Source organism: Colletotrichum truncatum (assembly GCF_014235925.2).
Source record: "Colletotrichum truncatum strain CMES1059 chromosome Unknown Contig_0001, whole genome shotgun sequence".
NCBI lineage: Eukaryota > Fungi > Ascomycota > Sordariomycetes > Glomerellales > Glomerellaceae > Colletotrichum > Colletotrichum truncatum.
In genome coordinates, this window is record NW_027222398.1 from 4,052,975 (window position 1) to 4,068,577 (window position 15,603).

Consider the following 15,603-nt stretch of genomic DNA (forward strand, 5'->3'; position numbering starts at 1 on the left):
CGGCATGACATTTGTTCTTTCAAATCCCTCTTCCTCAAGCCTCCTCCAGTGCGCCCTTCTTGAGCCCTCCACCGCCGGAAGCGATCAGATCCAGGAATCCCTTCTTGCTCATCTCGTTGATCTTCTCCTCCCTTCGCACAACACCCACCACGCCGTCCTTGCGCGCCTTCTTCTCCGCCTCAACAGCCTTGACCTGCGCCGCCCGCACGGCGTTGAACAGCTTGACCACACCTCTTTGCGCAACCTTGCGCAGCCGCCTCTCCGACTCGAGCATCTCTCCTGTCGATGTGTCTTCGGCCTCCGGCGCAATAAGCACATTGCGCACACGTCCCTTCTCCTGCGCCTCCTTCTTCTGTTGCCTCATCTGCTTCTTAGCCTTCGCCTCGAGCGCCTTGTCAACGGCCGCCTTGGCCGCCTCATGGGCCTCGGCGCTGCGAGCAAGAACGGGATCCGCGCGTTTCGCGTTAGATAGTTTGGTGGACAAAATCTTAGAGATAGATGTCGAGAAGGCGGCAGGGTCGTTACGCTTGCTCTTGCTCTTGTGTGGCGCGCCATCGGCGTTCTCTTCCGCCTCGGAATCCGACTCGGACTCGTCAGTGCCGACGGGTGCGTCTCTGCTCTTCTTCGGCTTTGTAGTTTTGGCAGCTTTTGAGGCCTTCTTCTTGGCAGCCGGCCGCTCGTCGCCGGAGCTCATTGAGTCATCATCGTCTGAGGGGGCGCCATCGTCGACGGCGGCGTTCAGGATATCATCGTCGTCGGAGTCGAGCAAGTTGACGGCATCGAAATCCTGCTCTTCATCGGAAGCGCCCTCGGGTTGCTTCTTGTCTTGCCTCTTCTGCTTTTTTGAGGGGGGCGCGAGCCGGCCGTCATTTGTTCTCTTTTTTGTTGAAGGGCCGACCATGATTGCGATTGTTTGCAGCTGCAATTGGCGCTGGAGGGTGGAACGTCTGGTGTTGACTATGGGAAAAAAAAGTTCCCTAGGCCGTCGTCCTACCAAAAGTCAAAATTTTGGGTAGTCTCGGTGGGGCGACTAGGCTTATCAGCGGTGAACACACCGAGATAAGACAAGCTTTGACCGAGGGTTTACCGAAGTGCTGACCGATGCTTACCGGGAACCTCACCGAAGCGGGGTTAGGATCGGGATGGCTTCCGAAAAGGACCACATGTTCAAGCACGCGTTGACCAGTCGCCAAGGCAGGGCTGCGTCGGGATCCCCTCCGTCGCGGTAACCTGCCTTTTCCAACAAAGGGCACCTTTGGATTTGATTTTACTGCCCAGTCTGACCGGGTCGTTAATTTCCCATATTTTAGGGCGCAAAACTAGCCGATGGCCCTTTTTAATTTTCGGCTCTCTGTAACCGACCGGCGCCGTCTAAACAAGAGTCCTCCCCCACTTTCCGCCTGCATGCTTCTAGATCAATTATTTTTGAATTAAGCTTTCGTCTTTGCTTCAAGCAAGGCACCGCCCTGTCGAACTCAACTGGATTTTGAGATTTGACACCGGATATTGTTGGGGGCTTGCGCCATAGAGCTAAAAGTGTAGCCAACCATGGCAGAGCTTTCGGCTTCATGTGTTGGACGCACTTGGTTTTATTCTTCCATAACATTCGACGTAGGCAGGCCATAGTCAAGTTGGCTTATACCGACAGGCCTGATAGGTTGTCTAGCATTGCAGGCATAACCATCTGCAAGCCGATATATACCTTAATCTTCTAATCTATGATGTAGTATCACCTCTAGCATTCCTTCATTCTACACGCACAACTAGCCTAAAAAGTCCACTCGTTCAAGTTGTTTGACGTTGACGATGATCACGATTGTGTCATCATTTCATTATTGTAGTAAAACTCTTGTGCTCTTTCCAAATAAGCAAGCTATCGCGATTTCAAACTTGTGCTTCAGAATATCAAATGGCCATACGTCCATAGTTAGAAGATCAAGGCACAGGCGATCGCTGTGCGCTGTTGATGTCTATCCAGTCCTATTCGCCCGTACACGAGTCATCATAGCAGCGTGATCCGGACCAGCCAATTCGCCGCCAATTCGCCGCCAAACCTAGTTGAGAGTACATGTTGGAGGTGTCGCTGATCTACTCTTACTTTCCACTCAAATCGTCTTGCCGATATCCACAGCAAGGTTTGAGAGCTATTAAATCAATACACACCATCTACAATAGCCATAAGAGTATGCACGGAGACTCGCAAGGAGTACGTAGCATTCTAGTCTGATTCCACCTGGATGTAAGTGGCCCCAGCATCCTTGCATTGCGGGCGGTCAGACTCCGTCTTCGGGTCTGTGTTTTACAGTGAATGGACTTCCTTTCATGTTACCAGATGATACTCCTGAGTCGTAATGTCTTCAAACGAACTCATCTCTTCTCCGGTCCGACGCTGTCAGCGGATGTGATCTGAGTGTGAAGGGTCAGCACCGTTAGGATTCAGATTCAGGGCATGTCGAGTTTCTACAGCTCGTGCAACCGTGCCCGTTGTGTCAAGCAGGAAACTGGAATAGCTCCAGGCAGTGGAGGTTATTTGCAAATCGTGTGCACTAGTTAGTCATGGCAAACGCCCCTTAGCATCAGTACCGAGGCTCAACGGTCAGATGAACCCATATTCAAACATCGTTGGATGGCGCAATTTCCCGCCTCCTGTCGTCTCTTGCCATAGCGCCCATAGACACTGGCCTGTGATACCCGGCCTCCAGATAGCTTGTTTCGGTATCAATAGGACAGTCGAAAAACGGAAAGCTTGTGAGATGTATTGCATGAAAGGTGCTTGAGCAATTGTGTTGCAACGAAGATTACTACGGTCACAAAGTAGCAGACCAAAAAAGAAAAAAAAAAAAATAGTCCAGTCAACAGAAAAGCCGACATGTTAATGTGCCCTTTTGGTGGTCGCGAGGGAAGGGGGAAATCAAACACAAAAGTGTGACCCACAATTGCGGTCCATCAATAGCCTTACTAGTAGTATCTGTCTGACAAGTGTAGGTAATAATTTCGTATAGAGATACGAGATTATAGGCGAGTGTCTCAGAAAAGGAAAGTCGCTTCACTGCGAAAGTTGGCTATTCCCGTCAGGGCAGGTTCCGCCTGAAAGCCGAGTCAGGGAGCTCCTTGTCTCCAGCCTCTTACGAACTCGCCTTTAAGCCGACCTTCTATGGGCACGGAGAAAAAGACGTGGGTACCGTGGTACCTCAATTGCGGCAAACAAGGCACGGTCCACAGTGGGGACCCACAACGGAATAATGTGGAATTTCGGGGTCACGGATTACCCAGCCCGATCCAGCCCGCTTAGATGCCCGGCTGCGGCGAACCGGCGACGGACGGAATAGTGGGGGTGGGCAGTGTTTAGAAAACACCCCCCTTCGTCTGCTCGCACCAGATTCTCCCCCCTTGTGCCCAGGGAAAAACGGGCGTGGGAATACGCTTTCTGATGTCATTACGAGGCTGTCGTCAAACATGTGGACTAAACATTTATTTTTTTTTCTTCGCATAAATTCTCGTAGTTATTAATTCGTCAACACACCCCTCATTACTGAATCTTCTAATTTAGTTTGACTTCATCTGATGAAATCAGATACTTGGCAGCGGTAAGTGGATGGCCGTCCTCTCCTCTGTCCAGCTTTAAGCTTATGTGCAACCTACCCGGACTCATGGCAGTACCCTCCAAACCTCGCCAAAACGCTCAGAGCCGGGACCACCCCGCCTCACGCCACCCTCTAACTGCGAATCCCAACTCTTTCAGCCCTACACTACAACTTGACGTCCTCAATAGAGGTCAATCCCATCTTCCGGTCAGACTTCATTTGCTTCTGTAACTGTCTCGCACGCTTGACCCCGAATCCGTGGTTGAAGACTTCGCGGATGTCCTCCAACGTCATGTTCTTGACCTCGGGGTAACAGAAGTAGATGGCGACCCATCCGAGCACGCATATGGCTGCATAAAAACCGAAAGCACCTGAGGGTGTCGTGTTCTCCATTTGCGTCAGGAAAGTGGACGCGACAATGACATTGGAGCCCCAGCAGGTCATGGTGAGCATCATGGTGCCCATTGCTCGCACCTCCATTGGGAAGAATTCGCTGCTGAGCCAGGCCGTGTTACCGATACCCGATGAATAAAACCCGACAAAGAAGACCATGCTCACGAGCACGATGATCGCTGGCGGTCCAACCGTGGCGTTGGCCCCTAGGGACAGATCATGATTGATCGGGATCCATTTAAATGCAACGGCAGCAACGACCAAGAACAAGCCCATGAACTGCACCGTGCAGAGAAGAATCCTTCTTCGGCCAACCCTGTCAACGAGCAAAAGGTTGACAAAGGTGAAGATAAAGTTTGTTCCGGCGATGATGGTTCCGACGGCCACCGGGTTGTCGAAGCCGACGAGCGAAAAGATAAGGGGGGAGTAGTACATGAGCGAGTTGAAACCGCTCAGCTGAGAGATGGCCATCACACCGCAGGCCGAGATCAAGGCGCGAAGGTTCGCTGGCACGACGTAGAGCTGCTTGAGAACCCAGAACTGTGACTTGCCCGCATTCATGTTCTTCGCTTCCTCCACATGGTAGGTGATGTGCCGGACCTTCATCTGAACCTGTTCCTCTGTGCCATTTGGGAAAATCTTACGGATGACTTGCTCGGCTTCCTGATTCTTGCCGTGAAATATGAGCTGTCTGGGCGACTCTGGGCAGAAAGGCAGGAGGCACGCAAGGATGATGGCTGGAATGGCCCCTCCCCCCACCATGTACCGCCACCCGCCTTGGACGTGCGCAAAGCCAGCACCAACGCCGTAGCTGACTAGTTGTCCGCCGGTGATGCACATGTTATCCAACCCAATCATGCGTCCACGGTATTTCGCAGGAGATAGCTCAGCAATGTACCTGGGGTTTGGGTTAGCAAGACTTTCGTTTTCGTTTCTGTTACTGATAGGATGCGCGCGCGCGCGCAAAGGCTTTCTTTACTTACATGGGAATAATCATGGCAGCAGACCCAACACCAAAGCCGACGACAAGACGGCCAACCGTCATGACTGCTATGGAAAATGAGGCGGCCTGAAGTATGGCCCCAGCCGTGAACAGGAAGCATCCCACATAGATGGCGATTTTTCGTCCGAAGCGATCCGCGGTAGCGCCAGCAAAGATAGCACCGATGAAGGCCCCACCGGAAGTGATGGATGTGATGAGCTCTCTTTCGGACGAGCTGAGGGTATGTCCCAGGTCCTGATGTATGTACACCAATACAGCAGAAATGATGCCGGTGTCGTAGCCGAAGAGCATGCCGCCAATGGCTGCTGTTATGGACACCAGCCACGAGAACTTGCCGGTCTCCGTCTGCTCAATGGAATCAAGCTCTTCAAGCGGCAGGCGTGACTCTGTTGTATTGCCTTCGACAATGGATTCATTATGTTGGACTGTGTCCTTGGGGTCTTTGGTATCCATCTTGGCTTGGATGTGATAGCCGATTGGGACGTGGAATGGACTTGGCAGAAGCTTATGAAGAAGGTGCTTTAGAACAAGATATCAAAGTCTGCTGTAGGCTCATAATCTTGGTGAGAATGTCGGACATCTCGAGGTCTTATATCGTCGAGTGGTGCCGAGAGCTGCACTACCTTACCTACGTTTGGTTACAGTCTCTCTAAGGGATCTAGCTAGTTTTGCGTTCCATTGGCTGCCCAGCGAGCAGGTAGCATAGCTTCACATCGCATCTGGCGCTCCAGGTCATCTTCTTCCGCGGTGAAAGTGACCGGAACTGGATCATATTGCTACGCTTGACAAGAATCTGGGGAAGAGACGCGGCAAGTGACCTCGAAGGCCAATGACGGTAGATGTAATGTACAGCCTAGTGCTCACGCCGCTAAATCTATAATGTTGAATCTAGACAAGCCGAGTCAGGCGCATCACCCCAGATTTCCCCAGACTTTTGACATTTGCACTGGCTTCTTGGCTAGAAGATTTGAATCCCGCGGGACACATGTCTATGTAGGGAACCATGTGTAGTACATCCCTGGGGGGGGGGGGGGGTAGATGCATCGGCGCTGACCACGAGGTTAGAGCGGCGCCGGTGGAGTCTAGCGGTGGATGCACGGCGTGCGGGGGGAAAGTTGCCGATTCAGGATTGAATAGGCAACTTTGTCTTAATTCCCTCGCGTTTCCTATTTGACCCCTTTCCATCCACTGTCTCCCTTGTTTTTTTTTTCTTTCCCAAGCCCGTTTGCTAACCCAGACTTGCCCGCTTCGGCCGGGGTTCACTTAATCAGCCCGTCCAACCCCAATTCCAGCAATTCCAAAGTTGGAATATACCGAGAACTGCAGACTTCGCCGGGGCGACACCGCCGCAAACACGTATGGCCTTTGTTGCCTCCCCACCGAAAACCACACACAATTGTCTTGTGTCTCTCCTCCCCCATGAATCCCACGTCGCCGCCTAGTAATAGATCTCTGCCCACCGGCTCTTATACGTCATTGTCTACAGCACATCCTCGCGTTGGCGCATCTACGCGATGCAGGATGCATCCAGTGCCCGGCGGGTCCAGAACGTGAACCGCATCCAGACCCGGACGAATCCGTGTAACGTGAGTCTTTCCCTTTCCAACCAGCTTGGTATGTTTTTCTTCTGTGGCTTCTCCCTACCCACCTGGCCACATGGCTTGAGACGAAAACGACATACACAGCACTTGCATAATTGCCTGATAAGATTCACTGAGGCTCATCACGCCGTTCACTGCCGCTTTGCTGACAATGCACTTCTCATAGATCTGCAGATTAAGGTGAGTTGTCTCCTGGTGGATTTCACCGTTTGGTTGGAATCCTTTACCACACAGGGCAGTCTATGCCTTTTCCAAACCGCCCACCGGCGCCCTAGTACCCTCCCCACGTTGTTCAACATCGGCGCCTTTGTGCCATTTGAGAATTTGATATCTGACCGTTTGATTGGCTCCGTGACGCTAGGCATCTGAAATGTAAGCTGACCCATCATGCGCTACATTTGACCCCGTCACATTATCTTGTCCATCTGCCGGGACCCGACTGTCTGGGGCACATTCCCGCGGATTCCCACCTCCCCCTACTCGGGGAACATTCCCCTGATCGTCGAGTGTGCAATATTAACCGAACATAGGTGATTCCAACCGTTCGACCTGCTCCAACTGTCGCAATTCCGGCGTCGAATGTACGCGCGGTTATTCTGTTCGCTTCAGACACACGCTAAACCCCAGGTTTGTCATTATTGCCCACCTTTGAGCCAGACGAGGACGAAGTGGACCCGAGAGCTGAACATTTCTTCTTTTCCTGATCAGTGTCAAACCAGAAAGAGGGACGGGAGCCGCCAAGAGCGAGTACAATTTCGCCGAGAATCAGACCTGGGTCCGGACTTGGAACCGATCCTTCAGTTTTGTCGATGAGACGGAAGATGTAGTAAACATCCACGCCTCCGGCCTTGGACCAAATGGCGAAGGTGATGGACAGCCCTATTCCTATCACGGAGCACCACGTCAAACCAACTCGCCGCCGGACTACCTAGCACTGTTGTCGGCGCCTTCCTCGCCGGGCCCGGATTTGACTTCCCGAACTTCGGATCCCACTTCCCGGGCGCCGGGACTGACGGGCCGGGCCTCACATGGTGACTTGTACGGGGCGGATAGGAGGCGCGCACGCCAACCACGGTCAAGACGATTGACAAACTCGACCACATCCGATGCGCTCAATCACTCGCCAAAAGTGCAAAACCATGGTGGTGCATCGACCCCGAGTGCGCACACCGGAACCTCTTCCATAGTCATACCATGGGAACGACTAGATCTGGGCACAGAAATCACGGAAGATTTTCCCAACATTTATCTCGCGCTCGAGCCTATCGAGCCGAACTTCGACGACGCCCTTGCTCCCCATGACCGAACCTACGTAGAGACGCCCCTGTGGCCTCTGCGGGACCGTCAAGAAGCGTTCTTGTACCGATATTTTGTCGACAGTCTGGCACCTTTGTTCGACTTGTGCGATAGCGACAAACACTTTGCGAGAGTCGTGCCGAAGCGGGCAGTGTATTGCCCGACGTTGCTGAACGCCATGTTTTCGGCATCTGCGAAGCGCCTGAGCCGTACAATGGGCGTCGATGCGGTTATTGCAGATAGATACCACCAGAGGTGCCTTCGGTCGTTGATCCCGGCTTTGTCGTCCTCCACGGCAGTGGTTGACGATAACTTGCTCGCGGCTGTCGTAATTCTCCGTTTCACCGAGGAAGTCGACATTGGTTCCATGACGCTCGAATCCCATTTGATGGGGACCAGAATCTTGCTGGCTGCCCAAGCAAATGCCGCTGACTTTAGTAGTTTGCGACTCTCGGCATTTTGGCTAGCGTTACGTCAAGAGATTTACATGGCGTTTGTCCATACCCGGCCTGTACATCCGAACTTCTTCCCCAGCATCCGAAGGATCCTGGAACGAAACAACGCGGACGATGTTGCGGCAGATTGCTTCTACGCCAACAAGGCCATCGGTACCTGCGCGGCGTGCCTCAGCCACTGCTACGGCCAAGAGAATCATCATGGGCGGACATACGCGGAGCTGAAGCAGGACCTGGATGACTGGTGGAAAGAGAAGCCGTGGTACTTTGAACCCATGTGGGCGAACCAAGAATCCGGTTTCTTGCCGGAAGAGCAGTACATTACCGATGCTGCTGTGACTGGGCTGCAACACTATCACTTGTCGAGGATGTTGCTGATTGCACATAACCCGAAAGTCCCGAGACTCGGAACCGCATTCCGCGCGATGGAGGAGGAGTTGAAACAGACCGTAAGGGTGATTTGTGGTCTTGCAGTGGTATGTTGTTGTCGCATGTTACACTTACTTTTTGCGAATATATGGATCAAGCTAACCTTTTGCTTTCTTTTTTTTTTATGCAGGCGAATGAAAGAACGGCTCCTGCATATGTGTATGTGTACGCTCTAATCCCACCCAAATCAAGATCCAATTTCTAACAATCTGATATGTAGAAATGCTTGTTTGGCCATAGCAATGGCAGGCGACCGTTTTACCGACCGAAAAGAACAGGAAGTGTTGTACAGAATTCTTTTGAAAACAGATAGAAGACTTGGGTGGCCGACTCATGCAGCGTAGGGCTCCCTACTTTACAAATCTTCAGGCGAAAGAGACATGCTTACAAGACTATAGACGAGCTCAGCTCAGAGAAGCTTGGGGGTGGGAAGGCGACTCCCCCTCCCCTCCGTCCATGCCTATCGCCGGCATGCTAAACGCTAATGCCCGTTCACGCGAGGCAGAGAGCTCACGAACTCAAAGCTGAAACGAATTGTCTTGTTCTTTCTTTTGTACATATTGTCTTACCACCTGTATTTCGAAGTTCGCCATGGTACATTGGATTGGAATTTGAGTAAAATTTGTATAACCCTAACCACTACACATTGCGGCGTTCATACATATCCTCTTAAGTAGCATAACCTTTCCACCACTATGCATTCCAATAAATTAACTGTCCATCTAGCTCGACTCAGTCATCTTGTCCCAACTCTCTGCGCCACACCTTAAGAGGCATTGCACTTGGCATACAGTTCATCGCCTCCCTCCTGTCAGGCTCCCATTCAGGGTAAGGAAGAGCAAATTCATATCTATGTAGCACACTTGCCAGCAGAACTGTTTGTTCTAGGTAGCTAATGTTTCTCCCAATGCATCCCCGTGCTCCTGCGCTGAAACTGACAAAGTAAGGCTGCAGCTTCTTGCCCTCTTCTCCCAACCAACGTTCAGGGATGTACGACTCGGGCTCAGGAAAGATTTTGGGATCTCTATGGACTATGTACGCCGAGATAGACACCGTGGTATCCCCAGGGATGAAGTCCCCAAGGACATACGCGCCCTCGGGTGGAGTTCGACGAGGAAGACCAAATGACGTGGGCGGAACGATTCTGAGAGACTCGTCGAGACAAGCTCTCAAATACGGAAGGTGTTTGACTTTGTCATAAGGCGCCACAACTTCGTCGGGCTCCATGACCGAGTCGATTTCTTCTCTGAGCTTCTTCATGCATTGCGGGTTCTTTAGCAGCCAGAACATGACATTATTCATCGCAATTGCTGTCGTGTCGGAACCAGCATTCATCATGATGGACACTTCGGCAACGATTTCACCCCATTCAAGGCCGTTCGGGGTGCCGTTCTTGTCTTCCATCAGAGCCTGGAAGAAGTCTGACAACTTCTCCCCCGCTTGGTAGCGCTTCAGCCGCTGGGTAGCCCTGTGATAGACAATGCCATCCCAGCCCTTGTTGAGGTTCCACCACTTGCGAAAGGTGGGCGAAAGAAGGGATGTCAGACGGCGGTTGAAGTTATACCATTCACCAGACCACGCAGTGATAGACTGAGCAAGGGCCGTTGAGTGAAGGCAAGCTCGAAAATTTACTTCATGGATGGATCCGTCCATACGCTCCGCGCGAACAAGATCATGCCCTTGGTCCAGGAAGCCTAGACGTTCGCTCAAGCCAATGTCAGCAATGGCATCGAGGCTGAAGAAGTTTGACCAGGCGCGGTAGTCGAATGAGAGATCGTCGGTCTCTGGGCGAAAACCCTCAGCCAGGGGCTTGGTACACGCCTTGTCGGCTCCTCGAACGAAGCGTTCGACCTTATCCGCGACTTTGTGTTCCCAGTTCTCCAAGTTCTTAAGGGCGTATGCCGCTGATAAGACCTTGCGCTTTCGAGCATGATCCGCTTTATCGACGACATCAGCAAGATGGAAATGTGTGCCGGCAAGTGTCTCGTAAAATTCTCCTTTGAGGCACTTGGAACCGTGACCGTAAATGTCCTTGATGGCATCAACTGAACCGTAAGAGAGCGAATTAGGTCCGATGCGCAATACGGGATGCTTCTTGTGCTTTTCGTAGAGAGTTTTTGAGCGAAAGCCTAAAGAAGCTTCGCGCATGAAAACCAGGTTGGTTATCCCCGCCAGGGGTTTGAAGGCAGGGTAGCGGCGTAGTCTCTTGGGGTCGCGGAAATATTCGACCAAGGGGTAGACTATGAGGTACAAGACGGCAGCCACTAAGGCTCCCAAAGGAAGAATTACTGAATACATGGCGCGTCGTTGGTCAATACTTTTTGGCGGACAACTTTGCTAAAAAAAAAAAAGACTTGGAAACTATTGATGTTCACGAGTGATGATTGTCAAAGACAGCGTCAAAGCTTCTAGGAAACAAAAAGGTCAAGAATGAATTATACCTCTCAATTACTCAGTCATACCAGCTGATGGATCAAAAAAAGGCAGAAAACCCCGCGGGATTGCCTTCAATGCACCACGGTGCTCCCCATGGTCCCTGTGAAGCCGCCGGGATAGTCCAAAGGCATTCATAACACCCACGCGCTCATCTAGCACATCTGTAATTCGGGGAATACTTCCAGAACCATGAAAACTTGCCTAAATGGACCATTGAGCTGTCTAGTCTATCGCTCAGTTGCCTATTTCTGACGCAGACAGCGGCTCAAGATGATCTAGAAAAATAAGGTGATGGCCCAGCGCAGGAAGCCCCCCGCACACCCCCACAATCCCCGCGTTCTAAGATTCGTTTAACACTAAGACTTTCCAATCCTGGATATCCAGGATTGGAAAGTTTCCTGTTAGAGCCAGACCTCCATCTATAGGGCCGACTCACTTGCGCTTCTGGTCCAAAGTAGCAAGTCTCGTGCTCACTGATAAGGGGACTTGAACTACTTAGTTGCCCTTTTCAACTAGAATTGGCAAGTTGAGTCTTAAACAAGCAAGTCGTTAGTTGCATGGCGTGCCGTGAATTTCCAAAGTGAGCATCCCGCCCATGCGGATAGCATGGCACACCCGACGACAGTTGGGACGGCGCGATGCATTGGCATGCCACATTAAGCCACATCAATGTCGTTGGGGTGTGAATATCAATTGATGAAAATCCCCACACTCCTGCAGAACTAAAGCTAACCATGCTGACTCCTTCTACCCCAGAAAACGCCAAAGAAAAAGAAGGGGAAAACCCCCGTTCTTGTTCGACGCCTCCCGGACGTCTTCGTCCGCTGTGGCCATAGCAATTCTTTCCATGTAAGGTACTCGTAATATTCACTCACTTTTTGTTCGGCTAAAACTCTCTTTCGGTATTTTTTCCCCTTCTAACTACTGCAAACATTGACACTCATGTCACTAACTCTTTTACCGCCACCGCACCTGTGGCGCTAGGCTCACTAGCACACCTCACTACATAAATCTCATGTCGCGTCATGAGTCGCGTCCTTAGCCACCATCTAGACTTACTCTGCACCTTGCTGAAAGCGGACGCCTCAAGATCACGGATGCTATCACTGCTATGAGGGGCTACAATCAAACATAACTTACAGACCGGGTTTTCCTCTGTCTGTTATCTTTCTTGTGGCAGTTCACGATTCGCAGTATATCTGAAGCCCCACCAGCAGTTGATGAGTACCAGGTACTGATGGTGTTGACAAGCAATCGAATGACTAGATGAGATCTCCTATGCACAGCAAGCAATCCCACCGCGATGAGAAACACACATGTGTTGAGAAGCGCGCTCTCGTTCTTCCCGATCAGAAGCAAAGCCCTCAACGTTCTTAGGGGTGAGATTCTCAAACTTTTGGTTGGTATTTTCATCATCTCCTTGAACAGTGCCATCATATCATTTCAGGCTTCTTACATATTAGATTAAAGACTTTCCCTCGGTGCCAGTCTTGCACCAGGGCTTGGTCAACTTCCACTCGGCAGCCTCATATTTTACCTTGTTAGGTCTTGTCAATCGGCTCATCTGCAAGGCTCACTGTTCGTGAGAACATGTTTCTCAAACCTTATCAAAATCTCCCTACTCCTGAATCTTACGCATCATACATGCTGACAAGAAAATCACTTGGTTTTTCACAGTTCAAAAGCTACGAATAGACTCCTCTGAATCTGGTCATGGATTTATTGTAAATCTATTAGTAGTATGTTGTCGAACAGCGCACTTGGCGTCACCAACCAAGTACCATTCCTCCTCGCCGGGGGGAAGTCAACTATCTTCGCAATATCTTAGATGGGGTATAGGAACTGCTTGTTCTGCAGATCAGTCAAGTCCAAAACGGCCATGTCCACTTTAACTCGGACAACCTCCCCATTCTCGTCCACATGCTCTACGTATCCCTCTCGTTCATCATCACTCAAAGAGGCAATGTATTCCCTTCTCTCCGCATTCCTTCGGGCCAGGATGAAGCGGATGATCCACAGGATAACCGGTGTTCCAATCCAGCTAACCACAATCATAGACACCCACGCTCCGTAAAATCTTGGCCCGTTGCTTGGAATCCATATCTGAGGGGAAACCAAGTTTCCCACGCTATAGCCCAGCATGAACATGACATTGCGGGTCAGCTTCTTTGTATATCCGGCTGCGGTAGACGTGGTCCACCCTAGTGCGATGATATACGTCACGCCATACGTGGAGGACGCGAGGATCAAGCATCCAAGCAGGCCAATCTTCTGGTTCCAGTCGACCGTTGTCATGGCAATCCCGCCAGCCACTGCAGGCAAACACCAGACCGTTCCATGTAGGGCAAGATTCTTAGGCCACCTGCGCAAGGCGAAGGTGGCAACGATGCAACAAGCCACTCCGAAACCACCACCAGCTGCTGCCACCAGAGTAGACCCAAGAGGCTTGATACCAATTGAGGTGGTGATGAGATTCTTCTGGCCGTAATTGAGGTTATTCGCGTACATGAGCGTGAAAGACTGGAGTGCAAAGAGCCAGGACACAGGATCCTTCATCGTTTCGATAAACTGTTCCTTCTTGAATTGCTTCTGTTCGATTGAGCTTTGTTGGGCTTTGTGAACACGGCGGATAACCTGTACTTTCTCCTCAAGAGTGAGAAAGCGAGCCTCGGCCGGGTTGCTGGGATAGTCGATCCAAACCCACACTGCCAGGAGTAGTGTGAGACCACCCATGACGATGTGAAGAAGCTTCCATGGTAGCACCGGGCCGCTGCTCCACAGCAGGCCATATGAAATAAAGCCTGTAACGATAGGTGCCGCTTGACAGGTGATCCAGAGCACCGGTTGCAGAAAAGACTGCTCATGACGGTTGAAGAACATGCCGATAGTAACCTCCATGGCAGGCACAATGACCGCTTCAGCAGCACCAAGTGCGAGCCGCATTACTACAAGGCCAGCGTATCGGGTTGCCACGCAGTGCAAAAAGATGATGACGGACCAAGCAGTGATTGTCACCGCAACGTATTTTCCGAACGGTAGCCGTTGCATCAGGTAATGGCCAGGCCATTGGAAAGCTAAGTACCCTGTTTTTTCCATTGAAATTAGTTGATGCTAATTGGCTTGTGTAGAAAAGCCAGTTACATACCAACGTAAAACATTGTGTTCAAGTTATTATATTGCGCCTGTTTGATCCCAGTCTCTTCGAACAGTCCCAAGATTGCAGCGTAGCCAAGAGTGGATTTGTCGACCTAGACGGGGGCAATTAGGATTAGAAACTCGGCTTTTTCCGCATTCAAACTGTCGAAGAGCCATCCGACTTACAAACAGCATGATGTTGATAGCAGACAAAAGCGTCATTACGCGAAGATACAGCTTCCGCCGCAGCTTCTTCTCCGCTTCAGGAGTAAGAGGCCCAAACTTGTCGCCATGTTGCTCGAGAAGCCGGAGCGTAACGTCTGCATTTTTCTCTGTGACAGTCTTACCCTTGGAAGGGCTGGTCACCGAAGGTTGAACCTCCTTTTCGTTGGCCATGGTTGGGCGCCTTTGGACCTGTTGTCGATGCGCGGATACCAGCAATGAGCACGTGTTGTATCAAGGGCCACAGTGCATTTCACTTGAGGAGGCAGCATAGCAATGACGGTCAACCTTATATTACTCACATCTAGGGGAGCAGTGGAGTGCCAAGGTAATAACTCTGAAGACGCAATTGATCCGATTCCCAGGTCGGATTGTCGTCGGTCATGGCCCCACCAATGCGCGATGTTCCCCCGCAATCACGCAATCTTATGGGATGATAAACCCAGCCTTTCGGGATGGCAACATGAACGAAAAGTTGTGTTTTAGTATGTCAGTTGCTCTTCATATCCTAGCGGTGCATCAATTCACCTACTTATTATCTAGTGCGCGGGTGGTGTAAGTACAATGCGTAAGGTTATTGCAGGCCCATTTCGATGGGACCAGAGTGCCGGGACATGGTTCCATTGCCACGTTCTCGATATCTTCAGCCGCATAGCCCGTGAAGGGTAGCCATTAGTGTTTGGTTATTAAGAAAGATACGTGTTGTGCATATATTACTCAAAAGTCCTGCCCAGCTGGCTGAAGGGGCGTAATACTTCTGCTGTGGCCATTACTTGGGAAATAGAAGGTCCTGCAAAGCTTTTCAGCATCAGTTCAGCTATCTTGAGATTCCCATTTCCAGATATTATATTTGAGGCGTATGTCTGATGAAAAAAGTCGAAGTCACAGTCTTCCTGAGAATCGAGCTCTTATTCGGGGAAAGCCTTGAGTCATGTCGGGGGCTGGCCGGTTATGCAGTTATGGTGTAATTAACATTCTAACCTAACCGGGCGAAAGGATGGCATGGCAATTGCGCCCTAGTGCCAGACCAGCCGAGTCCGTTCCGCCGC

The 15,603-nt window shown here is 51.0% G+C and overlaps 5 protein-coding genes across 5 annotated transcripts; 1 reads left to right on the forward strand and 4 right to left on the reverse strand.

Annotated features, from left to right (window-relative positions):
- Positions 1 to 34: 34 nt before the first annotated feature.
- On the reverse strand, positions 35 to 901 carry CTRU02_201108 (DUF1665 domain protein; the record flags this gene model as incomplete). Its single annotated transcript, XM_036730657.1, has 1 exon — positions 35 to 901. The coding sequence occupies one exon, from the start codon at positions 899 to 901 to the stop codon at positions 35 to 37; it is 867 nt and encodes a 288-aa protein (XP_036577681.1).
- A 2,848-nt stretch (positions 902 to 3,749) lies between these two features.
- On the reverse strand, positions 3,750 to 5,433 carry CTRU02_201109 (myo-inositol transporter; the record flags this gene model as incomplete). The annotated part of the gene is made up of 2 exons (XM_036730658.1): positions 3,750 to 4,875; positions 4,961 to 5,433. The coding sequence occupies 2 exons, from the start codon at positions 5,431 to 5,433 to the stop codon at positions 3,750 to 3,752; spliced, it is 1,599 nt and encodes a 532-aa protein (XP_036577682.1).
- A 1,857-nt stretch (positions 5,434 to 7,290) lies between these two features.
- Positions 7,291 to 9,289, forward strand: CTRU02_201110 (arca-like protein; the record flags this gene model as incomplete). Its single annotated transcript, XM_070203800.1, has 2 exons — positions 7,291 to 8,808; positions 9,071 to 9,289. Coding segments are annotated over 2 exons (1,737 nt in total), but the record flags the coding sequence as incomplete, so codon positions are not given.
- A 204-nt stretch (positions 9,290 to 9,493) lies between these two features.
- Positions 9,494 to 11,059, reverse strand: CTRU02_201111 (benzoate 4-monooxygenase cytochrome p450; the record flags this gene model as incomplete). The annotated part of the gene is made up of 1 exon (XM_036730660.1): positions 9,494 to 11,059. The coding sequence occupies one exon, from the start codon at positions 11,057 to 11,059 to the stop codon at positions 9,494 to 9,496; it is 1,566 nt and encodes a 521-aa protein (XP_036577684.1).
- A 1,962-nt stretch (positions 11,060 to 13,021) lies between these two features.
- CTRU02_201112 (cysteine transporter) lies at positions 13,022 to 14,728 on the reverse strand (the record flags this gene model as incomplete). Its single annotated transcript, XM_036730661.1, has 3 exons — positions 13,022 to 14,280; positions 14,343 to 14,445; positions 14,519 to 14,728. The coding sequence occupies 3 exons, from the start codon at positions 14,726 to 14,728 to the stop codon at positions 13,022 to 13,024; spliced, it is 1,572 nt and encodes a 523-aa protein (XP_036577685.1).
- Positions 14,729 to 15,603: the final 875 nt, after the last annotated feature.